Below are 27,547 nucleotides of genomic sequence, written 5' to 3'. Positions count from 1 at the left end.
TACTTTTCAATAGAGTGGTTATTGAGTCGTTTCATGCTAAGCACAATTGCATAGGCATATTGCGCACATATTGAAAAAAGGAAGAAAACACATTACACAAGTCTTCTAAACCTATTCCATTTGAAGCACTTCATCATCATTGTGGTGAATAAACTGCAGTTCATTTAAAATATTAACATACTGATTTTGTTATCTTGTAGAAGGAGCGGTTTGACAGACACATTTGAGCTGATCCTCTGGTGCACCCTCCCTGTTTGAACTGTTTTCTCTGAACTATTTCTCTGTACCCCCTGCCCTGTGATCCTACACTCACTTCTCACTGCTCTACCTCCCCTCCACTCTGCTCTGGAGCAGGCAGTTACTGGGGGTGTGTTGGTCTCATGGTTATCGGCTCATTCACAAAAGACTGGCTACCTAAAACATTACAGCAGAAACGATTAGCTGATTGATCTGGTCGTCTGACAGAAAATGAATCGGCAACTATTTTCATAATCCACTATTTTTTCCAAGTCAGTTTTCAAACCACACTGCCAAACATTTGCTGGTTCCAGCTTATTCACTGTAGGGCTTTATGTTTTTCTTTGTCTTATATAATCATTAACTGAATATTATGAGGTTAAAGCAAATTATTTTAATATGTATCACTGGGCATTGGCAAATTGTAATGTCATTTTTTAAAAAATAATCCTCAATTGAAAAAAATATTATTGACCTACTGAAGTACAGATGCTCCTATCTGCAAGGTCAAAACAATAAAAATAGTCTGAGAAGTCTCCTTTTATAACAACCTACAGGAAAAAATCGATATAATATGTTGGGAAACACAAAAACATTTGTAATATACAATAACAACTGTGTTGTACATTTGTGTTGACATAGAAAAACAGGCCCGCTACTTTCACCGTGTAGCGTCATTTAACGCTGAGCAGTAACATTTAAACATTTAAATTGAAAACAAAATAGTTCGCAGGTTGTGGCTATTATTGTTGTTGTTTTTTAAGGAGAAGCGCGCACACCAACCACAGTAATAAAATGATGTCAGCGGGCATGTTGGAGCCCCCCTCAGCCAGCCTCCCTGAGCTCACACGGAAAGTGAGCGTCAAGAAGAAGGCGGGTACAAGTTGGATTCCCAGCCGCTCGCCGGCTGCTGTTGCTGCCAATCAACCGTACACGCTTTGCCATTGGCTGAGCTCTTTCGCATTTATCGTGCCATCTCGTCAAGCGACTGCTGTGTAATCGCAGGTAACTTTCTTACGATAGCCTTCCGCTGGACGACCTAGTGCTCGTAGCGCGCTTGCATTTTGAGGATTACAGATACGGTACACAAAACTGGGCGTCGGCGTTAAACACGATCGTCGTTTTGTCCACCGGAAGACATTAAGGCTGCATTTTTTCTTTGTGAAAATATCCCGTCTCTCAAAGGCGTTTGAAATCGGACACCACTGGCGTTGAGGCCCTCACTTTTGTGCGGAGGGATACGTTGTTGCGTCTGACAATGTGGACGGAGGTGGTGAAGATGTCTACGAGAAGAATGAAATCATCTCAGTTGTAACAACAAAAAGGGAAGACGCAAGATTAGTTACTATAATAGATTTGTTTGCACACAGACTCGTTACATTGAAGCAAACACGTGGGCGCTGGGTGAAAAGCAGGCTTGCCGGGACAAAAGGAAGACGTCCACAGTGCTCCAATGCGTTTCATGCACTGAGGTCGAAATTCTCTTGAAGTTTTATGTTTTTCCCCTTGCGAGTCTCCGCTTTTCTTTTTACTGTTGGACATCAGACACTTGGGCAGGAGAGGTAAAAACACACTCTTTCACTTCATCTTTCGGGGGAAGTCGCATGAATTCGATTGGTTTCATTGACACCTGTTTTGACGCCTGCAATTTTCGAAAAGTTTTTGGGAATGTGTGGTTAAAGCGGGGGATGCAAGTTTTTGTCTGGTTTGAGGTGGCGACCCAACTGTGTGATGGTCTCCGCATCGACCACGGAGAGGAGGAAATTACTCCTTTGTTCTGCAAAAAGACTGCACTAACGTGAAATGTTAGTGCTGCCTAGCAAGCCTCATTTTGTTTTTCACCGTGTGTCTCCGTCGGTGGCTCTGTGGAAATGTGAAATCTTTACGTTGTGTAATGTTGGCGAGCGTTTTAGCTAAACTTTGTGTCGTGGGCCTATATGTATTTACCGTAAATGCCCGACACAAACTTTCCATAAAACCCCTTTATCCGTCCCTTTATGGAAGTGTCTGGCCACCAGCTAGACTTTATTTTATTGCACATTTGGCAGGAAATTCCTCATGCTCCCACCCCCACCGTCTCCTCCGCTCAACTCCCTCATAATGCACGACTTGAACCCTAATATGTGGAAGAAAGAGCTCAGTATTTGTTGCGTGAAGTTTGGGCCATTGCTTTTTGTTCTCCAGGGTCAGGGCCCGTTGCACTTGTTTTACACAGGATTAGTTTCAACCCGAGAGCCTCAACTGGAGATTGTGGCTGTGTTAACATTGAGGAGGATGTCAAAATAGTTGAAAAATAAATGGTGAATGAGGTTAGTTATCAGCAGTAAGCCTGGTCCTGGATGTGGCCTAGCCGAGATGATCAAATAATGTGCAGCCTACATCCTGTTGTGCCCTGGATGTTTGCTGTCATTGTTGTAAACTATTTGACCCCAAGCTAAATTATAAATACAAATGATTCAGACACAAGACAATAGACTCCGTTTCTTTCTTGCAGTATTTGAATCAACAGTTGAAAATGCCTTTTCTGATCAGCGCGGCCGCCCCTGTTGTTTCCGCAGTAATATCATTGACAAACTCCTCTTATAGATAAATACTTGCTTTGCTCTTATTTTAATATTTGACAAGGCTAATAGTGCGTATGCTCGAAGAATTGTTTTCAAAATTTTTTTCAGTCAACAACAAATATCCTCAAGTAATTACATTTTTGCTAGTCAGGAATAAGGAACTTAATTTGGCCTGTTATTGAAGTCGTGATCAGAAGCTGATAGCACTAAAATGTAATTCGTGTTTACTCTCATGAATTAATACTAAATATTAAGTTTGGATGTGAGGCATCTGATTAGCTCGTGGTTTGTTTTACTGGAAGTGCAGGCTCTTTTGTAGGGAACGAGGTGCCTTCTCTGCCTTGTGTGGGGTGACAAAGACCCCTAATCTGCTTGCTTCAAATATTGATCCAGCAGTAGCTGAAGATGCCATTTTGTTGCATTAAGCCACCCCATGCACTCTACTCCTTTTACCCCTGTGGTTAAATAGCCTAATATTGCAAATGTTAAGTTTCTTTTAGCGGCCTGTCTTGCCCTTCACTGGCCATCTTATCCAAAAGTTTGGAAATGCAATGACAGCCATGTTGATAGTCTATTTACACTGGGGGCGATGTGCTGTGTGTTCACTTCCTTTCCTTGGCTCAAGGTTAAATTAGTTCCGCTCGCCCAAGTTCACTAGACTTGGCTTGAACTGTTTGTTTCCCCTGAAGTGACTTGTGTTCTTTTCATACATGTGGAAGATGATGTGCTACATTTACTTATGTTGTCTTTGATTTCAAGTGTTTTGGTTTTTTTTTTTTGGTTGTTTTTATTTTTTGACATAAGTTCAAATGTTCCCATTGTTTACATCTTACAGTCTGCATTTCCTCTAAGATATCCATCTTTGTTTTTTGATTGCATCAATTAATGCTACTGCTGTATTACAAAAGAGGCTGTAAAAGCACACCACCTGTTGGTGTCCAAGTGCCTCTATTCCCCCACACACTCCCTTTACCACTAGTTCCCTGTGAGGCTTGCAGAACCACGGCTCAGCATCAGAGAGCGGCCTCAGGCTTGCGCTGGAATGCTAAACACAGAGTAAATCCAGTATTCATGCTCACAGTGTCATTTGACAAGGTTCTTTCTGAGTTGACATATGGTAATTTGGTAATGACGTGTTTGCATACAGTCATTAGCTCTGCCTTTCACCCCTATTTCCTTGGGCTAACAATAGTCCCAATTATGTCTGTAATTGTAAATGTATTACATTCTCCTTTATGCAGAAATGAATGACATGGTTGTTTTTGCCAGGGTTGCGTAAAATGAAAGACTTTTTTTTTTTTTTTAAGTCATTACAGTACTTGGTAGTGATTTGACTAAAGGCTGAGTATTCTTCATTTCGTGGCAGTGCTTCTTCTACAACTTTGACGGGAAGGCAGTGTCTTAGCTAAATTAGTGTTTTTAAATTGGCCTGCTTGTAGTGTGTAGTGTTTAGTGGCATCGTGTTGTCTGTTTTTACCCATCAGTCCATATTTCAGTGTGGTGCTAATTTGAACTCTTATGTTTTGGCCAGCTGAGACTCAATAGACAGTCACCGATTTTCATGTTTAACTTTCCAAATCCACAAGGTTATTAATAGCAGGTGTATTTTTTGAATTACAAAAACAAGTTTGATGTAGCAGTAAGAAAATTAGTAACATACTGCACTTTTGTGTTTGTATCATCTGACAACTTGCCAATGTGAATTATCTATCTCATGGGTTAAGGGTTGTGATAAGGCAAAGGCAGAGTAGTTTAAACCATTCATTACCATTATCCATCCTGTTTTTAAGAGCTACATCTAACTTCTCCTTCTTACTTACTAGTACCATTAAAATCGAGTATCTGCAAATTTCTCTTGTAGGTTTATTAGAGACTGAAGGGTATGAACGAACAGCAGCAAAGAATGGCTGCAGTGGGAACTGACAAGGAACTCAGCGACCTCCTGGATTTCAGTGCGGTAAGAGAGCGGGAGAGCAGTCTGGGTGGTTCTGGGTGGCAGTGGTAGGTGGGTGGCAGTGGGTATGATACAGGTCTGGTTATGGGCAGACTAGAGCTGGAGGTCTGCATGAGAGATTGGGGGGAGGGGGAGTAAGGAGAGTAAATTACTGCTAAGCTTAATTTCTCATAATCTGCTGCTGAAAATTTGAAATCTTAGTCTCATGATCAACAGTCGGTTGTGTCACCCCAATATGTTTCCATCCTCCATTCTTGGCATGCATAGGTAGTGCTGATAACACCAGTAAGTAAAATATTGCTGTACTCTTAGCGTGACTGGTGAAAGTAAATTGAGAATTTAGATTTTTGTAGGTTACTCAATTATACAGAAGATGCAGATATACAGCAACAACGAAGTGGATTGTTACTAGAATGAACTGGTATCCACTATAACACATAGAGTTAATCAACAACTGCAGGACAGTGTGAAAATAATCTCATCCCTGCTCCTTTTTATATATGTGTGTGTGTGTATATATATATATATATAGATATGTATACACATACATATATAAAAAGAGAACAAGAGGAAATATTGTGATACCAAGCAGACAGTTTCTCCATTTCTTTTTGTCATATTTTTAGTCTTCAGGAAGACATTTTCACAGATATGCTTTCTGAGGTATCCTCCAGACATTATCTACAAAGTGGATAGAGGTATTCTCTTCAGCTTTTATTTATTGGTGTTTCACTTTGTTGTAAAGCCTTTGTTCGAGCTTTGCGCTGACATAAACATCTCATAGGCCCAATGGAGCTGTGTTACTTTTTCCACCCAAATAAAATGAATAGCTGGTAGGGCTAAATTGCCAGTTCCAGCTAATTATTATATATGGGACACAACAGGTACTTCCAAACTGGGACTCCTAATGAATATTTGTCAGCAGACTTAATGTCCCATGAGATTTCTTTTGAGTACAGTTGATTAATATTTAAGCATTTATGTAATTGCAAGATCCATTGACATTTTATAATGTGTAACACTGGGCAACAGCAGGGATGGCTTTATTTTTTGATTTTTGAAATACGTGGCTACTGATGAATATTGTTTACAGCTCCAGGATAGTGACTTGCTTGATTCAGTCAGCTGCTTTGTTAATGTAGCAATATTTTTAGCTGTTCTATTGGTATTTAAAGGGAACCGTACATCAGGAAAGAAAAGTAACCCTTTTTCTGAAGTGGGGTTGTGGGAGGTTCTCATTAGACAGTTGGATTTGTGTAAGGAACGCTCAGATTGATCAGCTGCCAAATTGTATCAGCAGATGTTTTGTCTAAATATGTCATTGATAATTGGGTGAGAAACTGCCGAACATCGCACCAGCAAATTTCCTTGTTTTTATTTATCTGCTGCCCAGTCACGAAAATGCATGCTAAATTTGGCAAATCTTTGTGATATCTGCAATCAAATTCAGTGGAAACAAAGATGGTGTCCAAATCAGTTGTTTGACTGCTTTAGACTTGCTCTGTTCGAAATGAATCAAGCATCATAGTGTGAAATTGTGTCATGGTGTCCTAGTTACAGAAAAGATTTGGTTTGTACAGTTCAATTATGCCACATCACTGAAAGATGCCGCACTGTAGATATTTAGACCACACCACAGCTTCATGGCAAAGCCCCTGGTAGCCCATGTGATATACTACTGGTTTTATATGTCTCAAAGGTCTAATTTCAAAATACGGTATACTTGTTTAGGAAAAAAAAAACTACGTCTGTTGTTTTAAAAGGCTACATATTATTAGCATGGCATTTTGCAAATAAAAACCTTTCATGTTTATGATGTGACAGTTATGCTAGGAGTCATCAATTGTGGATTTGCATGTTCTTAAATAGTATGTGAAAAGTAAATGTAACTATAGACTGACCCAAAGTTGAAATACCTGTAAGGGGAAAAAACCACTATGACTGAACAATATGCGTATGTTAAGTCATTGTGGGGGAATAGTATGTGTGAAGTGTGCCTTCCTTTGCTTTGTTAGTTATGATATCTTTCCTCTTTTGTCTTGTAGATGTTTGCGCCCCCAGTAGCCAACGGGAAAAACAGGACAATGACACTCGCTAGCAGTCAATTTGGTGGATCAGGTAAGCTTTTCAGATCAGTGTACAAACCTACAGTGAATTTTAAAGTAGACTTACTGCTTTGTGTCTTCACGAATGTTGATTTTCTTTTTCGTGTAAATTTGTTTACATTAATATACTTGTTTCCCCATGTGATAGTAACAGATAGTGTGGCTGCATAGAGGTTTTTGGAAAAGCAACAATATACTAGTTTAATATTAAAAACTCTCTAGTCTTAGCAGTTGTGTTCAGTTAAAGTGTAGTACAAATCAAGGTGTTCAAAATTTATAGCATACAAAGATGATGAGAACTTCAAATGTCAGCTAACCCAATCACAAATAATTTTCAGTGTTACTCTTGTGGTATCTAGCATGTAGACAGTTTCAGTTTTATTTGCTCTGGTTTTATAACCTCTGCCACTCAGTAAGTATAATAGAGGTAAATTGTTTGTGGTGGTTAAATTTGTACAAAATAGTTCTCTTAAGACTCACAACAGCTTCACAAATTTCCTGAAACATCCTGTTTAATCCAGATACTTTTCATTGGAACCATTTTCTGCTAAAGGGGAAAAAAATAGTAGGAAATTGTATTGTGCTTGTATTTATTTATTCTACCGTTTGTAATAGATTAAGTAGTGCAAGTAATGTTTGAAGAATTCACTATTTAGCAATGTGCTGCAGCTTGCTCTAGGCATGTTTATTTGGCGATTCCTTGATTGTTATCTACATAAAAGAAAATGATCCATTTGGCCTACAGCGATTGGCCGTAATAATGTAGCATAACTTAGGGAAACCTAGTCTGTGTCTTATCATGTCTTTCTTAATTATGAAAAATGTAATTTGTACAGATGTTACACACAAGTTTTGTTACATCTTTAATCCTTTTTTCAAAAATGTTAGTCTTGATTACACTCTTTTAAAGGGAAGACTAGCTGATATCTAACTGCTTCAAGCACTTGAAGCCTTTGAGTAAGCTTTTCTCTCTTCCTGAATGTTATTAGTAAGTCGTGTTACTTTCGTTTCTCTGTCACCCTGCCAACCTGGTGTGTGAAATCGAGTCACACTCCCCCAGTGTTCCCCAGAGTGAGAACTTGGCCACTGAGGAACAAAGGCAAAAAAGGGGGCTTATGGACATGAAACGACTCCCCCACCCTGAAGTGTAAAACACTCCTCCCTCAACACGGCACAGGGCTCTTACCCCTACTGATCAGCAGGAAATGGCTCGAGTCTGAGACAATGTCCCTCACCCCCAGCTCGCGGCCTCTTAAACTGGCCCAGCATGCAGTGAGTGTCCAGAGTGGGAGAGAGAGCTTGTTGAATAGAGGGATCAGCCTGTGGAAGGCAGGATTCTGTTTGTTTCTATTACTGCAGGCAATTACTAAGCAGTGAGAAGTTAATTCCTTCCCCCCTCCTCATGTCCAAAGTGTGGCCTTTAGTCATTGACACCCATTTTAATGCGATACTTAAAGCTGTCACATTTAACTGAGGGTGATCTGCAGGTACCCTCTACTTCCCCACTTAGGAGTCAGAATGCTAAGGTATAAATTCCAGCTCAGGAGTGTTTTGTTGATCTGTCATTTAATAACATGTGTAGTACACAGTTTAAACTCACTGTTTACATTAGCAGAATACTTTAAGCTTACATTTAAAATCTATGTTGTTTTGGATGCAATGGCTGAGTTTGTTGATAGGGCCACATTTTGAAAGTCAGCCCCAAAAGATGATTGCTTATTATTCCAAAACACTCTGGCCAGCAAACATATTTATCATAGACATGATGACCATTAAAGAACAGCGTCCATCTATGACGTCACATGCAGTTTGTATATTCAGGGAGTCAGTAGCGCGGGAAAGGCAGCGGGCAGCCTAGTGGCCCATCAGACCACCTCTATTCATCAACACAAAAGCGCTCAGAGGGGTGCTAATTGCATTAGGCGTCCTTCTCCCTTCCTTAGTAGCCAGAGTGTGCATGCATGTGTATGTGGCAGGGTGTGTTAAGCTGAGTGGAAAGGAAAGAGAAGAGGACTGGTAAGAAATGTGGGATGTTGGAGAAGTCGGGGAAACAGAGTGTGACGGTGTGTGGTGGGAGCTGGCCAAGCCCACTAGCCTTCAGGCAGGCGTCCCCTCTGTCACCTCTGCAGCTGCTGGCAACGTCTCCAACCCCCATCACACACACAAACACACAGAAATACATGGGACATGACAGGCTCACTTCCCATAGACCACAACAATCAGTGTAAATCTACGTGTTCTCTATTGGTGGCTAGCTTACTGGCTCTGCATTTGACTTTTGCACTCACTGTTTAATACCTGTACACAGCTACAGTATTGCCATGTCTTTTTCTGTGCATTAGTGTGTTGTAATTGGAAAATCTAAACCCTTAGAAAGAGTAAATCTCAAAGGAGAGTGGTTTCCTTCAAATAAATTAGTTGTTTTCAGAGCCTGCAGCCGTCGGAAGGCTTTGTGGCTCAGAAAATAAATATTTTTCTGGGCTCTGGTTGTGAGTCAGTATTTGTCTTACCATGTGACTTTCATTGGAAGTGCGTTTACACTAGTTGTGCCAAAATCTGGATGGATGTGATGTATGTCCAGAGAACCTGTTCTTTTCATTCAGCCCCATATCTTATGTCTTATGTCAGTTGACTGTACAAAAGTGTGTTACCTCATTTTCAAGCTTTATGTGGCTTCAGTCTGCTAAAATTTTCTAACAGTTGGCATCAATAAATGTGGAAACATCACTATACATTTCATTGCATCCAGAAATGTGGCAATCCAAGGTTTTAGAACAATAGACTTCAGTGATTTGCATTACCAATGTAAGCACATTGACTCTTGTATGTCTTGATAATCCATTAAATAGCATCAGTTAGCTGTGGCTGGTAACTGTGGTGTGAGAGTGAGAGCTCTAGAGAGTTTTTTTTTTTTTTCTAACGTGTACTGTATTGGACAGCAACACTACTAAGCAACAAGAAATAAAAAAGCTGAAGTAATTGATGAAATAAGGACGAAAGAAAGCTCATGTTTGGCAGATATGTATGTCCTTTTGATTTTTTTATTAAGAATGCAGACTGTTAAAAGCAAATTTTTTTTAGGTCAGGGCGAAGGGTTGGTTTAAGACATAGTGCTAAAAATATTTTTATTGGTCAAAATAATTGATGTAGGAGTATATCACTGACCCATTTTAAAAGGTAAATATCTTGCTTTTACAATCAGATTTTAAAACTTCTGTGCAGGACCAGCATAGCCACATAAGCAGCTTCCAAATATTATTTCAAATGTTGTGTCCAGTGTAGCATTTTTATTTTGTGTAAGTGAAGAGCACTGAGTCATTTTTAAGCTATTTTGCATTGTTTTGTTTTGGTTGCCTGTGGTGACTGTCAATTTGTGTTTGATATTTCACATGACAAGAGATGAACAACAATAGAAAGATCTCTCTTCTGGCGTATTTGGGCTCTCCTATTCTGGCTGAGTGTCACTGTCACCTCAGCAGCTCTCCACCTTGTTTTAATTGCCTCTGAGTTAATTACTCCAGTAAGTGTGAAACAATGTTGTCAGACTTCTCGTGCACAGCCATGCTTTCACTCTATCCTCTGCACCCCTGCTGGTCAAATGGAGGCTTCAGAGGCAGATGAGTGGTGTATTGAAAATAGCTGTGATGATTATGAAGTTCATCTTCTGCTTGTTGGCGGGTGTTTCCAGCCATGGCAAGGTAGTGTTGACAGAAAAAAATATTTAATTTTGTGGGTTGTCTGCTATGTTTTTGTGTTTTAGTACATGTGAAAATTGGGGTCTGGGGTCTGTTGGCAATTTTAGATGAAGTGTGGTGAAGGTGTTTGAGTTCAGGTACATGTATTTGTCAGTATACTAGAAGCAGACTGCCTCATTGTTCATGCCTGAAGTGTCTGACTTAGGTTTTAATCTATCTGATTTGGTATTACTTCTCCTAGCACAAAGCTTTGGCTGAAGTGTCTTAATACATAGTCTGCCATCTTTATTTAGCAGTGAGCCCTTCACTGGGGTCATGTGGCATTAGGCATTGTTGATGATCATGCAGTGCTTTATTAGTGCTGTGGCCTATCAGCAGGTCTGATCTGACGGTGGGCAAAGATGATCTTTTGAGGTCCGCTCTCCTCCCTGCTTGCCTGATTCTCCATGCCACTGGCATCAGCACCATAGATCATGGCTGTCGCAGCGTGTGTAGGTGCTTGCACCGCTCTGTTAGCCTCATCACTCATTTTCACTCGTCAGCCAGGCTGCTGATCTCGCCCAGACCCCTCTCACTCTTGTTCCTTCCTCTCTCTCCCTCCCTCTCTCGCCCCCTTGCTTTCTCCTTCCACCGGCTCACTCTCTCTTTTGCTTTCTCACACACATTTTTTTAATTAGGCAAAAATCAAAGACAAAATATGAATATTCATAAGGAAACAGCATTAATATGCACAATTATGCAAATCAGCATGCAATTAAGCCTTGTGTCTCCAGAGAGCCTGGATAGCATTAGTGCATAAGACAGGGAGAAGGGGATGATGGGGGTATTTTGGAGTTTTCTGCTCCGCCAGTCTTTTGGCTGTGTTTTTCCTTTGTGCCACATATCGTTCTTTCTTCACCTAGAACATAGTGGTTCATGTTTTGATTTACACATTTTGTTTTGTGTTATTTTATGTGATTGTGTGTGTCAAATTGACTGAGTAGAATTTATGGTGCAGGAGACACTTTATTGGGGTGTGTGAATGGTTAATTTTCTGCTATTCATGACCGTAATGAACACTAATGTGTAGACTGAGCAGCATTTCCTATGTGGTTTTCCCCAGAAATGGTTTAACATTTCACTGCATCTTGAATGTGACAGCAGTGTCTTTGATCAATAGTGCAATACTGATGCTCTCTCCTGGCTTGTGCAACCCCAGTGTGGCCACTTAAGGACATTGAATGTTGAAAATAGGACATGGTGACAGGTTCCCTTGATGTGACTCTCAACATCAGGGCATTGGCAGTGACACATAGGATAATGATGTATTCTCATTTTCGAATTGCTATTGTTCTTTTGTAGCAGTAGCACAACCTGCTTTTTGATTGTTTCTTCTCAGACTTACTTGCTGGTGGCCCTGCCTGTCAATCTTAACAATATGTCTTTCTTCAGCACTAGATGAGCGCAGTGGCCCTGGGTCTTGGGGCTCAGCAGAACAGAACAGTCCCTCTTTCAGCCAAGGACGGGTAAGGTGTTAAGTACATGCTCAGATTTGCACTCTTTATTTTTGCACATGATTTTTAAGTTTGGAGATCTAAGCACGACATGAGATGCCATGATATTGTCTCACACACATGCACACACGCACACACATATTTAGTCACTATAGATGAACACAAACACCCACTCGCTTCCAACCACTACAACGGTCTAGTACTTTTTTCCTGTTGTATGCCATGTTTGATTTAGAGTGGTAGTTTTACTTTCTGTCTAATCACCTTGGCTTAGGATAGAGCATTGGCAAGCTCTCTGGTAGCCCAGAACCTCTGTGGAAGCCCACCGGTAATTGCAGCTTCACATCCGCCGTAACTGTCTTGGCACAACTCTGTGTAAATACAAGGAACAGGGGGTGAAATAGATGCAGCAGGCTTTGATTACCACAAGTTGATAATTAAGAAAGTCGGTTTGAATCCCCCGAGCTGATGCAGATTTGTTTGGCATGGATCCTGTTAGTTAGATGGAAGAGCAGAGGGAGGGTAACCACTAACCCATATAGGTGTGCTAGCAAGATGGGGATGGCCTTAAAGGGTGGTTATCATTTAGGTTTATTGGTGTGTGTAAGTGTATTTGTCTAATCTTGTGCTTGCATGGTGTTTATTTCCATGGTTTTTTTTGCCTTGTTAATGTTTCTCATGTAGTCCTGTGTGCCATTGTTCCTGCAGGGCTATGGAGAAGGATCCCACTACGGTGAGCATGAGGGCTTGTCCTCTCCATTCATCAGTTCGGGAATTGCAGGTGGGCTCTTTTTTGGGGGTTTTCTTTAAGTCAATTTTAACAAGGGACTTCTAATGTGCTACAAATGGTTTGATGAATATTTTAGCACTTTAGTAAAATACATTTAAAAACTATATTTACTTCCATTCCTTTTTTTAACATGAACATGTTGATAATGGCTGATTCCACTGTTGTGCATACTTTATGTTCAAAGAATTGTTTGTTTTCTGTGTGCCGAAATGTGTATGTGTGTCTATATGCATGTATGTGCATGTATGTGCATGTCTGCGCCTGTGTTCGTTCGTTATGAGTTGGGATGATAGGGCACTGAAGCAGAAACCTTCCCTAGGGTTTTGTCTGGCAGGCAGTTTTATGCAACTGAGCATACTGAAAAAGGGGGAGGGCGTCTCTGGACTTTTTGTACTTTAGAAAGCCTACTTTTTATTTGTATTAGCGGACATAATTGTCTCTTTATGTGCATATACAGGGTTTTATTCTTATCTGTATTTAAACATTCATCACTTTTATCCTGCAGGTAAAAATGAGAGGCCACCGTACCCTTCCTTTGGAAGCCAGGTATGTTGACATTTGTGTTATCCTTTGCATTTCACTACAAGGATATATACATACTGTATACATCAGACAAATGAATGCAAAATGTTGGGGAAAGGAAGCCCAGTTTTCTCACTTCTCTTTTTATATTACACACTTTGAATTAACTGTCTTCAGTCCTAGAACAGAAACTCTTTGTTCATGTTGTGTTTTCCCACGCCTTTATGTATTATTAGTAAGACTTTGACTTTCTGTCTTTTTGTAGCCTGGTTTTCTTCCCAGTGACATAGCGATGCCAAGCCCTGATGCCATGTCTCCCTCTGGCTTGAAGTCAAGCTCTCAGTTCTACCCATCATACCCCAGTAACCCCAGGAGAAGGCCACCTGAGGGAGGCCTAGGTGAGATAAAAAGAGACATGGAGCATGTTGTGGGTTAAGTCATTTCTTTTTTTTTTTTTCTTAGCTTTTATTTTCCACCGTTACTTTATATTTTCCACCACCTTTTATGTGTGGTCAATGATCTTTGTGTGGTCTATCATAGTTCAGAAGTGGAAAAAGACCCACCACAATTCCCAAAGCCCAGGGCAAACTGTTGAAATTGTTTCTTTCTGACCAATGGTCCAAAACACAAAGTTCAGTAAAGTTTATTAATTTTAATGCCTAAGAAAATGTGAGGCAAGAAGCAATAATTCTATTTTTGCTTTAGATTTGTTTTAAGTAATTCATTATTAACCAAAATAGTATTTAATAAACTGTTTATTGAATATTCAAGTGTTTTTTTTTTTTTGTTGTTTTTTTTTTTTTTTGTTTGTTTTTTTTAGCTCTACAGTTCAGTTAACTCCTATCTGGACATTTTATGAAATTGTAGAATCATAGATATCAAATGGAACAGCAAGTCAAAACATTTTTTTAGCATTTGTTTATTTTGTTCTTCCTAGTAGTAATGTGATTTTGTAAGTTTGATCTATATTTAACAAATCTTTTATAGGTAAAGCAACATATGAATGAAAGCACAGAAATATTTTACTTACACTGGCTCAGTTGCTGCTTTGTGCTTTCTGTTTTCTGTTCTGCAGTTGTAATTAGCAAGCACATGACGAAACTGTACCTGAACTGGCATAATTTCTTGTTTTTTGTCTTTCATTTTCAACTTTTTTTCTGTATCTCTGCCTGCATGTATGTAGACACCCAGCCAAAGAAGATTCGGAAACCCCATGGCCTGCCGTCCTCGGTGAGAGCTTACTTCCCATCGCCTTCATAGCTCACAGCCTGTCCTTTTTCTTTTTCTCACTCCATTGCTCGCTTGCTCTCTCTCTTATCTGCCTCTCTCTCTCTCTCGTTCTCTTTTGGTCTCTCCATCTCTTCATACACACTTGCTACACACTGCTTTTCCCACTCTGCTTGAACAGTCCTATGACAGACGGGGGTAAAGACCCTATGCTCAGTAAGCTGACAGTCAGGCAACTCAGACCGCAATAAACATCATCACTTGGTTGTCTCTACACTACACTCAAGTGGTTTCAAGTGGTGTTCAGAGTCTGGTTGTCACATAGACAAGCAACTCTATAGGATTTTTGAAGTTCTTTGTCTTCTTCTATGGCCTAACTTAAAGTGTATGTTTTGGGAGAGCGCAGAGGTAATGGAATTGCTGGATGAAGGTACAGATGTTTTAGGCATGTGGAGTCCAGGTAGGTTTGGCTGTAATAGCTGGTTCAATTCTGGATCCAGTTCAAAGTTGGTGATACTTGGATTTTTTTTTAGTCCTTATTCTAACCAAACTTGAAACTTTTAGATTTTCTCCCTTTGTTATTTGACTAAATGACAAAATATGTCATTTGTCAGTTCCGCTTCTTATATTATCAGTTGGAGTTTTACTTCCCAAGTATGAAGTTATTTGTAACATTTGTTCCTTAAGTTTATTAAAGGCTAAATGTAAATAGATTTAGTCTGATTTAGTAACTTGTAGTGTAATGTAAGTGTCACATTTTCATGGTGTGCCCTGGATTGCAGCAGCTGATGCAAGTTGTGTGGTCATGATGGATACCATGAATAGCTGGAAACACTAGTCGCTGTTTCATTCATGAGTATGTACTGAATTTATTTACCTGGTAGTTTAAAGTAACTTGGTAAAGAATTGACTTCAATTTATAGAAGAGACTTCAAGTAAAATATTATTTTTACTAGTGAAACTTGAGTTTTGGGTATTGATTCTCATGTAGTCCCTCCAGTGTCAGTTACTATAGGTTGTAGATGACTATTTCAATGTGAATACCACATTGCATCTACAAGAGAACAGTAACTCTCCGTAATGTTTTGATGTTCAATTACATACAGGTGTTTTTGCGGCCTTGAACTGACTGATGCATTTGTGTAATGATGATGATTATTTCAAGGCAAAAGGATCCTGGTCAGTAGTTGACTGTGCTGCTGCTGCTGCTGTTAGAGCCCATTCTTGGATAAAACTGGGTATTAAACCTTTGCATTGCCACACTTGTTGCACCTGTGTTACAGCAGTGTCTTGAAGCAGTGCACCAACAGAAAAAAAAATACATGTTATTTAGAATGTAAATATTGTCCTTGTGGATTTTGCATTGTGAAGGTTAAATAATTTTAAGATTTCCTGCATCAAGAAATAATGCAAATTAGCTCTTTTTTTTATATATAAATACATAATCTTAGTAAATGTTGCACAAATGTTAAGAAAAATGTAATGAAAACTGACTCATGCCTATGCAAATGTTTTTTTTCAATGTGTAGATGAAATAAATTCACGAATTTATATGGCTGACTAGGCCCAAATCATCACACAGTCATGGATGTGTAATCTGGCAGAAAATGTAGTCAAGCGTTAATAGTGCTATGTTCTGACCTGAAGTTGAGATAAAGTTGCAGCAGATGCAACTACTGTAGCTGACTGCATTGATAATGTGGGTTTATATTAGACTGTTAGTCAGAAATGTTAGACCTTGCGATGTCTGCTTAGTCCATTTCTTGATCACTTGTGCATCAAAGAAATAAAAAATCTGCAAGATTGTTACTGTTGTCAACCTGTAGGTGTTGTCATGTTGAAGTGGTTGCTGAAACCTGTCTAGACACACTTCACCGTCGTGACGTCATCAAACAGTGAGCGAGAACACTGTCTGGCAGAGGCCCCTTTTTTTCACTTCATGAACCTCAGTCATTACCCACAGTGTGAACGATGGCTGTGTGGTTTTAGTGTGAATGATTAAATGTCTGTGTGTGAACCCCCCTCCCCCACCTCACCCAGCCCTCCGCCTATGCTTCACCACATGATGGCCTGGGTGGGCCTCCCCCTGTGAGTGACCCAGTTGTGAGTCGCAGTGCTTGCGAGGCCTCTTAGCCCTGTGTCTGAGCCCAGATTAATGACTGCTGATGATGGTCTTTCCTCCCTTCCACACTCCTCTTCCTACTTCATTTCACCACCCCTTCAGCATACTCTTTTTTTTTTCCCCCCCCTCTTTATCTACTTTTGTCACTTAAATCATGTTGCTGTAAATCGGCAAGGGACAAATAAAAGCTGCACTGCAAAGGCGGTTTTCTCATTTCCTCTCAAGCTGCCTGACTTATTTAACTGACCAGTATGTGGACACTAGATCCTTGCCCTCACTCTGTGAACCTTCACCCTATCCTCATCTGCAACAATCAAACAAATGGAGGAACTTCTCTTTTGCCCACTAGTTGTCCAGACATTAACCACAAAACCCCTGTGATTGAATAGAGCACTTTGAGGTTAGTTTGATGTTCATCTTCATCTGCTGCCTATCCCTTGCCACAACCTGTTTTTCTAGTATAGAGACCTTTATATGGTCATAACCTGAATTACATTAAACCGCTATTAGTTGAGGATTTTATCCTAGAAATCCCTTTTCTTCCTGAGAATACAATTATCCAGCAGCACCAGTCATTGTGTAGTTCTCTGTTCCCTTGTAGAGCAGCAGGATTCACTCAACATTGTTCCCTGTGAAAGAACAACTCAAAGCCTATTGTTAAATGAAGCCATCTCCGTCACGTTTTCCCCTGAATTAACCATGATCATTTTAAATCCCCTGTTTCCTTCACACTCCCTTGGCCATTACAAGCTTTGCTTAAGTCATTTAAATTACCTTCTCCTGTCCCCCCTCAACACCCCTTATCTCTCTGCCCATTTCATAACTCATCAGGGCCTTCATTTTTCCCCTCACTTCTCCCCCTTGCCCCTTTACCACCCCCTACCCAGTGCAGTCTCTCTCTCCCTCTCTCACTGACTGGATCCCAGCCCCCATCTCTCTCCCTCTCTTCACTCCCTCTCCTCAGCCCAGCTGCCTGTGGAGTTGGATGTGGTCCAGGAACAGGCAGATGGCTCTGTAATTAGAAGTGCATCTCTCCATTCCCTTTCCACTTCTCCCTGTTAAATCAAATTACAGAAAAATCCCTTCTCTGGATTAGCATTCTTTGCAGCATAGCCTCTATTCTTTCTCTCTTCCTCTATCTGCCATGTACTACAGAGGAGCAGAGGCAAAGACTAACTGACTGAGTGGTGGTTGATGGTGTTGTGAAACTGAAGACTTCTCATGCCTGTCTTCACTCTGCGGCTGTGTAGGGCCAGCATCCATTTTTGTTAGCAGTATCTAGATATGTATGATTGAATTTGTTTTATTGTGGTAACATAAAATGTCAAGTTTCATTAGAGCTGTTGATTTTCATGTTTTCAGTCTTCCGTTGATACCGTATACAATGTCATAGTGCTAGTTTGAGGCTATTGCTGTTATGTGTGTGTGTGTGTGTGTGTATGTGTGTTGGCTCACTGAATGCATGGTATGTGTGTGAGATGATACCAAGTGTGTTATAGGGAGGGGCTGCAGGCCAGGCAGTGCGATGTCACTGGGGTCCTGGGAGCTAGAGGAAGTGCTCACTGTGCACTGGGATTCAAGCCGTGGCTATGCCCAGCATGCCATGGCCGCTGTGTTCTTCTCCAAAGGCAAGGAGCCGGCCTGCCTCCACCACCGGCAGACTCCCTCTTGCCATCTTGTGGTCACTTGAAGTTTGTGTAATTAAATGGGTTTCCACAGCAAAAGTGGATTGGTACCAAGTCTTGTGATGCATGGGAATTATATAAGAAATGTTTTTTCCTACTTTCTTAAAACGTCAGTGTTTAGTATGTTAGAGTTGTTGAAAACAATAGCCACATGCTAATTGATTGCATGTTTGTTTAGGTGTATGCTTCCACGTCTGGTGATGAGTATGCCAGGGACAATGGAGGATATCCAGGTGCTAAGCCTGGTGCTGTCTACCCTGGATCTTTCTATGTGCAAGGTAACCTTTTACAAAATTTAACTGGAATTATTTATTTTTACCCTTTCTGTGTAGTTGCTTTCATATGTATTACAACTTTTCTCAGAAGACCCCTGGTCATCTTCTGGCTACTCTGCCATGCTGGGTAACTCTCCTCACATTGGACAGCCAGGCTCCTTCTCTGCAATTAACCCAGGGGACAGAATGGTGGGTAGACTTTGCAGAATCAGCCTTATTTTAACTGTCTGGTCATGTTTCTTTCCTGATTCAAATGCATTTTGTATTCATGATTTGATTAACTTGAGAGCATCATATTTCGTCAAGAACAAAAAATTTGTAATGGTCATGGGTAGCTCATATCACACAGGTCATATAAGGTGCATTATAATCAGACCTTTTTACTTCCCAAACAATTTGAAATACTTTTCAAATTAGCCTGTTTTCTGTGAGGTGTGTTTGCACCACATGAAGCTGTCTGTATTCTTTCTCCAAAAGTGTGACCCCCCCCCCCCGTCTCTGTCCCCACAGAACTATCCTCTGCACGGCACTGAAGTCAATGGCTTCCACTCAGCCCCCACCACCTACAACCACACACCCACCATCAACGGAGAAGGCATCATGGGTGAGGAACTTTTAAAAATGAACTTGTCACTTAAGTATCGCTCTAGCGTCTGTCACTGAATCGAACCCTAGTCATTTGATTGTTTTCTCCTCCCAAAAACAAATTAAATGGTCATCTGACTCACATTATTTATTTTGTGTCTGCAGCCAACCGAGGCACCACAGCTGGCAGTTCAGGAGATGAAATTGGAAAAGCTCTTGCCTCAGTGAGTTCTTCTGTTTGCTTTTTTTTTTTGCTGGGCAATAAAACAATTACGACAGTTTTCACAAGAATTTTATTTTCTTTGACAAAGTGAAAATATGTAATGTTGTCGGGCAATTTGTGTGAAGAGAGAACAAATAAGTGCAAATTTAACTAAGTGTGGTGATGGTGCTGACAAATGTACCATCAGTGGCTCAGCATCATTTTGGTTTTTCATGGTCTAATACAAAAGGAAAGTTCATTCTGAAATATTCTGACAGCACTATGATTGATTAGTGATAAATATCATGGTGACATTTTCTGCAATATTACAAGCTTTATTTTCTGCAGTCTGATGTTATTGCACTGAACAGCCATTGCTATGGCTCTCTAAAGGCATCTACATAATGTTGAGGTGTATTGATTATTTCTTTCAGATTTACCCCTCAGACCACAACAGTAATAACTTCTCCTCAGCTCCATCTACTCCTGGATCTCCTCAAGCGATTGCAGGTACAGCATAATTCTCATACAGATAATAGTAGAATTTCTGCATTTATGAAAAGTCAGAAAAAATGTAAGGTCCATTTCCCATAATGTGTCGTCTTAAACAATATAAAGAAAATTAAATTTCATAAACACCATATTTGTTCTTTAAAGGACCATAGCTTTAATTAACTTGCATCATTTCTATCTTACATTGCTTTTATGTAAAATTTGTCAATCAGATAACTGTGCAAAATTTGCCAATCAAAATGTTGCTAAACTAATTTCACTTGATTTTGCCCTTTTAATTCTGCTTACAGCCACAACTTTGTATATTGTTTCAGCTATAGAATACTTCCATCAGTCAAATTTACTTTTCAGTTTAATTGCAGCTTTTTTTCTTGGCACACAAAAAAATAGTTGAACTTGTTTGAGCAAAAATGATACTTACCATGTTTATTGAGACAGGGACATGTCTCCATCTGCTGTAAAGTTGAGAATTAGCACAAAACACTATCCCAATATTTCTCTCTGCAGGAGCTCAGTGGCAGAGACCAACCACACCCAACTATGAAGGGCAACCACATGCATTGGTATGTTAAAACATTTTTATAATACATAAAAGTTATTTGGAAGCACATAGCTTTCATCATATACAGTTTTCCTACTCTCACCTTTGTACATTAATTTTAGTAGTTTATTGCACAGTAAGTACATCTACATCAATAAAGCAAAAGCATACTGTTTGTATTTATTAGCTGTTTTTTGATTTCTTTATTTTTTCTAAGTACATATGTCTTGTATTTATGTAGCAGAGTAAAATGGAGGACCGTTTGGAGGAGGCTATCCATGTACTACGTAGTCACGCAGTTGGCCAAGGCCCTGGCTTAGAGGGCGCCCACTCTGACATGCACAGTCTGCTGTCTCCAGTACACAACGAGGGCCTTAGGGGCCTCTCTCCAGCTTTCCCCAATGCCAGCCTTGCCCTCAGCAACAGACATCCTGCTATGGTAAGGCACCTACTCAAATTGTTTCATTTGTGTTTGAAAACAATAAGATAAAGCACACTGAAATGTTCATTTGTTTCTGGTCAGTTTGATTTAGTGTATGATATCTACTGAGATTTGTGAACAGGTCACTATTTATGGTTACATTGTCACTGGAGAGTGGTGTGTTAGGAGCAGTACATGCTCCTTCTACCAGCTCTGGAGGAAACTGTCAGTGTCAAGGTTAAAATATCCACAATGTGCAATATACTTAGATTTATTATTTGATGAAATGTGGGCACAAAAGGTATCTTAATTTTATATTTTAGCTTTATGCTGCAGTTTCCCTTTTTGTGCAAGAAAAACTGAGGGAAAAACAATAAAAACTTGCATTATTCTTTATTTATTTCCCTGATAAACAAACTGTGACTGTGTTTTATGCCACCTGCTGGCTAAAAATAAAACTGCAAGCCAATAGAATCATTTTCATGTATAGTTTTTTCAGTGAGTGAAGTAACATGGTTCCATAGAAAGGTTGACAAACTGTGTGTATGACATTGGTAGTTACCTATGCCATAAAGTGTATGTCTTTGTTCATTCTGTTCTGTAGACTTTTAATGGTATTTCTTTGTAGCCATGCATACTCTGCAAGTTAGTTGGACTGATGCATTTTGTTGGAGGAACCTTTGCAGTCTTTTTTTTTTTTTTTTCTTCTTTTTTTTCTTTAAGTGGTGCTTTGTCTGTACCTTGTGAAATAATTACTCTCCTCCATCTTCATCAGCAGGGAGGAAAACATGAGGAACCCACAGGCCTTCCTCCTAGCAGCACTCTTCTGCATGGTCATCACGCATCTGGACCCACACCGTCCGCTGGCCAACCGGAAGGTTTTACCAGTTAGTCAGACTAATGGCTTGTTACTTAGCAGAACACTTCTGTTGCTGTTGTATCATTACGTTATAGAATGACTCACATTTCTGTGGAACATTAATACTGAAACGAAAGATTGATTTTGCACAAGTGCTGATGAACATATATATACATTTATGTGCATTTGGTCTTCTTATTCTCTGTTTAACTTTATTAGTTTATGACTTGCATTACATTCCCTCCTCAGATGAAGGGAATTTTGATGAGCTCTATCTGAAATTTAAAGGTTTTAGTGCCTTAGAATTAAATGCTCATGTTTTTGTGCTTGTCCATAGATCTCCCTGGCGGTATAGCCCGCTCCACACACTCCTCCAGCAGCTCAGACATCAAGAGGGAAGACAAAGAGGATGATGAAAACTCTGTTGCAGACAAGTCTGAGGAAGAAAAGAAGGACTCCAAAGTAGCACGCAGTCGAACAAGGTAAAGATGCACTGTTTCACAGTTGCTTTACTCTGCAGTTTTGTTTTAACCAGAAATGTCTCAACTGTGCTGTTAATGTCATAACGTGCTGTTAAGATCATGTGCAAACAATTTTATCCCACAAAGGTGGAGATTATCTTGTCACAGCAGCAAAGCATGAGAATATTAAGGAAATCATTTGATGCTGGAAACATCTGCTTCCAGGTTCGAAATGTCAGCTGTTAAATGAGCTGCTTTTAAAAGACAGTCTTTTCATCTTCATCATCTACTCTTTCCCGTGTGTCCCACTGACATCCCAGGCTATGTTAGGTGTTTAACAATGTCAAAATCTCCCCTCCCTTCATGTCACGTTTTCAGAAAGGAGGCGTTGACCCTCCAGATGCTCTCTGGGCTTTCAGACCAGAAAGATGAGTAAGTTTCTCCAATAGAGAATAAACTTTTTGTGCTTTATGGGATCTTGCCAGACATCACTCACAGCACGTGTTCATGGAGCTGCTGTCTAAAATCTGAGTTTTGATTGGCACAGTCACTGTGATCTGATATTCTGAAATGTATTGTCTACCATTGATTTGAACTATTTCTGCACATAAGCTGCAATTAAATTTTGACATTGAAATTCATTTTGATTTTTAAACTAAACATACAACATCCCTGTCATCCCAATGACACAAAACATGAATTTACAGGATCAGCAAGCTGCAGGGTGAAGTTACAACTTATCATACCTTCATATCTTAGAATGCAAAATTGATGTAAAACCATTAGGTACAGCTACAAACAATACACACACTGCGTCGGCCAATATTTAAGGTGGACCTGTCCAACTTTTGTGGGATGATTTTGATGAAGTGATTTTTCATGGGAAATAGTTTTTGTTGGGTAATGTTTTTATAGTGTTGATTGAAGTTACAGTTGCTAAATGTCAGTAATATTATGAGCATTTTGGTGTTTTGAGTTTTCTCCCCATCCATTGCTTCAGTAACTGTATTTGCAACTATAGTCAGGACAATGAAGATGATGAGGACATTCCCCCTGAGGTGAAGATGGAGCGTGAGAGGGAACGACGAGTGGCTAACAATGCCCGCGAGCGTCTCAGAGTACGGGACATCAATGAGGCTTTTAAGGAGCTTGGGAGGATGTGCCAGCTGCACCTCAGCCATGACAAACCTCAGACCAAACTTCTCATCCTGCACCAAGCCGTCAATGTCATCCTCAATTTAGAACAACAAGTCAGAGGTCAGTCTGCAAGCAGCACAAAATGGAGAGGAAGTGTTGTTTAGCTCTGTTTAAAAACACAGGTTATTCCCTGTTAGTAAGAAGGGCTGTTTCTTTTCTCTGCCAGAGCGTAACCTTAACCCCAAGGCAGCATGTTTAAAACGTCGTGAGGAGGAGAAGGTGTCTGGAGTGGTGGGTGAGGCACCCATGCAGCTCTCAGGAGGCCATCCTAGTATGGGAGGAGATGGCCACAATCCAGTTGGCCACATGTAACACCAGGTATGCCTGTTGAGTGATTACTTTATTTTGGTTGATTAGATGATTTTATTAGTATAGTTACATTTTTAGGAGTCACTATTGTTCCTAGTACTTTGTAGTTTATCTAGTAGTACTACATATCTTGATGTCTTTTATTATATAGGTATAAATGATTGTGGTCTTTCCAATTTACAGATCTGGTGGTGTTTCCTTGGCTGTCAGAGGATGTGGCCTTAACCGATTTCTTCCACCCATTATTCTGCGTGTGTGTGTGTGTGTGTCTGTGTGTGTGTGTGTGTGTGTGTGTGTGTGTGTGTCTGTATATCTATGTGGACATATGTGTATTGTCCATTCAAGTTTCAAGGTGCACACCCACACACTTGTACACACATGCATACTGCCAAAACTGACACAGTCTGTTTGTCGCACTCCCAACCATGACTACAAGCTCAAATGTGAAGAACTTTTTTTAGTTTTTCTTTGTTTTATACATGTACATTTTTTTTTTTTTTTTTTTTTTTTTTTTTTTTTTTTTTGGTTTCCACAAGACGATGGAACACCGGAGTACCTTTTGTCCTGCCACAAATTGGGACTTCACACACTGCCGAGAGGTGCTCTGGTGAAAGAAAGGAGACCTAAACAAACACAAATTGAATCAAGGATTTGTGCCTAATTGTTACGTGTTTTCTATTTGACATTTAAGCAAATTGCTTTACATGTGAGGAACATTTATTGTGAGGGATTGCTTATGTGTATGAGCAATTATTTTTTAATGTGTCATTCCCAGCGTGATGGTACAGTCTTACATATGTTATGTAACAAAGCTTATAGTTGAAGTTGAATTGTTTAAATTCAGTGACTTTACCTTGATCTCATCAGTAAATGTTTGGAGATGGTGTGGAAAGGTCCACAAGGGAAAGGTCAATGTTTTGACAGTTCAGATGCAGCTTATATAAAAGACAGGAACTCTGACCTAGAGGCAACTCTGACTGAAGCCCAGTCTCATCCTACAAGGCACCTGGAGACTTGGAAGCGAAGACTCCTTCCTTGAAGGTTATGAATTTTCCAAGTGTGGGAGAATCTGTCAACTACAGAACTGTTCTTCCTCTTTGTTGACCATGAATTCAAGTGTTACTCCAGTAGTCCCTTGTCATAGGTTCAGGTTTTTGTACTGCTTTATGTACTAAAGCATGCATAGACAAGACAAAGCACAGTTGTGTAGGTGTAGGCTGGAAGTTAAATGTCGACCTGTAGTGCATTTCAGTCCCTAAAAGTCTTGTATTAAAGCCATTTTAAGACTCTTGCTAAGTGATTAGCACCAATGAGTGCTGTTACTTTAATAATATGGTTTACTGTTAATGCCGGCAGACATAACAGCTCAAGTTTTTTCCCCTTAATTGATGTTCTGTAAAACTATCTGGGGTCCTTTGATGGAGGGATCTCATCAGTCCACAGTTGTTGAAGCAGAAAAGCCTTTGTATAACGATGGCGTTCTCTTCCTAAATGAGCATTCCCACTGAGCTACAGCCCCTTCACCTTCCTCCTGAGAAAGTTTGCTCTCACGTTTCTTACCGAGAGAAGTGACGTGTAAATTCACTTCATACATTACTCTTTCATTTTTCAAAATTAAATATATATAAAAATATATATTTTTTGTTAGTCTATACATTGTAGATTTTTTTTACATAAATGGCAATATTAGTTTGAAGTTTAGAGTGTATTGTAGATGAGTTGAATAAGGGGATATTTGACATTTAAATAAATTTCGTCAAAAATTACTTCAAAATTGAACCTCGATGGCAGAGGAAAAGGGTCAACAGATGATAAATGGAAAATGTTGGTGTATCCTTTATTCCAGGTTTTGTTGTAAGGCAAATCATCAGCTACCCAGATGAATTCTTTCTTTTTGGTAGTATGTGAAATGATTTTGTGCTACAGTCCTGTTGGTGTTCTTACTTTGACAGTGGGGCACTGTGGAAAAAATGTGGGAAGGGATCTTTGTTTCTAACAGTAATTATGCAACTGGTTCTTGAATGTAGCTACCATACAAATGTGGATTGCCTTCATTTTTATTTGTGTTCCTTGGTTTTGCCAGTGCGGTGTAATAGTTTTCATTCATCTTTTCCTAATGTCTGCCCTCAACCAAGTGGCTCTCAAGGTGCAGCTCATCTTTTAGTGTCCTGCACATTTATTTTGGACTCAGATGTCGGTATTTGGGTTGTAAGGGATAATATAAACAGTGTTATTGTGATGTTATTCCTATGTCATGTCATGTTGTGAATGATTTTTACCAACATGTAATCACAAATGAGATATAGAGCATTTTCTTTGTTTAATTTCTACAAAAAGAGAAGAAGAGAAAGACCTATACAAATCAATAGTGTGGCCTTTTCATTCTCAAGACTTAAGATGTCATGATGGGAGAGTGATACCTTAACAGTGCCTGAACTTGTATTTTCATTTAAAAGTTTTATTTTGTCAGCCGTATCATTTCATTTATCATGGAGATTAAAGAGGTACTTGTTCATTCCCCCACCCTCCCTTCTCCTAATGCTTTTTTTCAATTTTCAGGAAGAAGTTTAATGGTATAAAGAGATTTTCTTTGTGTATCTAGTTAAATAAATAAATGTTACGTAGATCTTGTTTAGTTTTTATTCATTTTTTTGTAATTATTCAACTGGATTATATTGTCCGAATTGCTGTTTTAGTTGAGGTCATGGGTCCAGGTCATGAGTTTTCCTTCTATCAGCCCTATATTGCTACATCACTTGACATAACAGGGTTCAAGAGATGCTGCTTTTGGCTCTGATTGTCTGCTTTTGGTGCACATTAACATGTTTGAGTGTATGTGTTGCTTCAGTTTCAATGTAGGGAGTGACTTTTATTTTCCATAGTAGCTGAAGCCTCTAATGACTTGGAGAATTTCAAATTTATGTATATCAGAGTGCAAGCCATTTGCTGCAGTGTCATTCAGTAAATGTAGTCTTCAGTGACAATTTTCACCTCTGACCTTTTACTCTTCCAGATCTTTGATGGCATTGACAGTGACTTTTTGTGAGAAGTTCTGACCACTTCTTTCAAAAAGCTGTATTTGAAGCTTTGGTTTATTATTATTATTATTACAAGATCAATAAGTGTGTTGGATATTGCCCAACTGTTCCATGGGAGAAGTGACTACATGTCATTTAGTATTCTGTGAAAATCCCACTAGTCTGCAATCTGGAGAACTTTATTTCTCAACACAAGTGTTGACTGTAACAATTTGCAGAAAAGCATCACTAACCACTGCAGGAGCACATGATGTTAATAGAAAATTTCAATGTTATGATGGAAAGTGTTGAGTCGATGGGCTTGGACTTGTTTCGGTATAAGAAAGCGGTAATAAAATACTTGCTTTCATCAATTTTGTCATATCTCTGAAACTAAAAAGGGGGAGTGTTAAACACATTTACAGGTACACAGAACCTGACATCTTGAAGTGAGGAAACTGATGACTCCTGCAGGCTCCTCAGTACCTCACTCAAGCTCTGTCTTTTATATATATAGTTAAATATATATAGTTGAGAACTGTCCTGTATATAACAGTAATGTAGCAATAAATGTGCCATTTTTAATAACAGATTATACCTTTTCCAATGTCTGGCTTTTGAATATTGTATACATAAAAAGGAAAATAAAGGAAAACATTGTAATAAAGGGTTTATTGTAGTTTGGAAAATGAATTTGTTCATATTTTCTATTGTCAATAACTGGTTAGGGAACAAATGTATTGATCACAGCCTGACTTTGTAACACCACATTA

The 27,547-nt window shown here is 39.5% G+C and overlaps 1 protein-coding gene across 8 annotated transcripts; it reads left to right on the top strand.

Moving 5' to 3' along the window:
• The first annotated feature begins 1,249 nt into the window (after positions 1–1,249).
• tcf3b (transcription factor 3b) lies at positions 1,250–27,446 on the top strand. 8 transcript variants are annotated; one of them, XM_026304861.2, is made up of 21 exons: positions 1,250–1,799; positions 4,663–4,758; positions 6,801–6,873; positions 11,987–12,060; positions 12,757–12,829; positions 13,344–13,384; positions 13,626–13,758; positions 14,544–14,590; positions 18,573–18,672; positions 18,758–18,858; positions 19,180–19,273; positions 19,420–19,478; positions 19,891–19,966; positions 20,477–20,532; positions 20,752–20,949; positions 21,710–21,809; positions 22,128–22,272; positions 22,630–22,683; positions 23,273–23,508; positions 23,615–23,766; positions 23,941–27,446. In XM_026304861.2, the coding sequence occupies exons 2-20, from the start codon at positions 4,684–4,686 to the stop codon at positions 23,758–23,760; spliced, it is 1,881 nt and encodes a 626-aa protein (XP_026160646.1). In that variant the 5' UTR covers positions 1,250–1,799; positions 4,663–4,683; the 3' UTR covers positions 23,761–23,766; positions 23,941–27,446. The 8 variants fall into 8 exon arrangements, with proteins under 8 accessions (XP_026160646.1, XP_026160641.1, XP_026160644.1 ...); XM_026304856.2 differs by having other exon boundaries at positions 1,251–1,799; positions 18,761–18,858; positions 21,707–21,818; XM_026304859.2 differs by having other exon boundaries at positions 1,251–1,799; positions 20,755–20,949; positions 21,707–21,818.
• The last annotated feature ends 101 nt before the right edge of the window (positions 27,447–27,547 follow it).

This window comes from Mastacembelus armatus, chromosome 4 (genome assembly GCF_900324485.2).
Source record: "Mastacembelus armatus chromosome 4, fMasArm1.2, whole genome shotgun sequence".
Taxonomy (NCBI): domain Eukaryota; kingdom Metazoa; phylum Chordata; class Actinopteri; order Synbranchiformes; family Mastacembelidae; genus Mastacembelus; species Mastacembelus armatus.
This window is presented reverse-complemented; position numbering and strand designations above follow the sequence as displayed.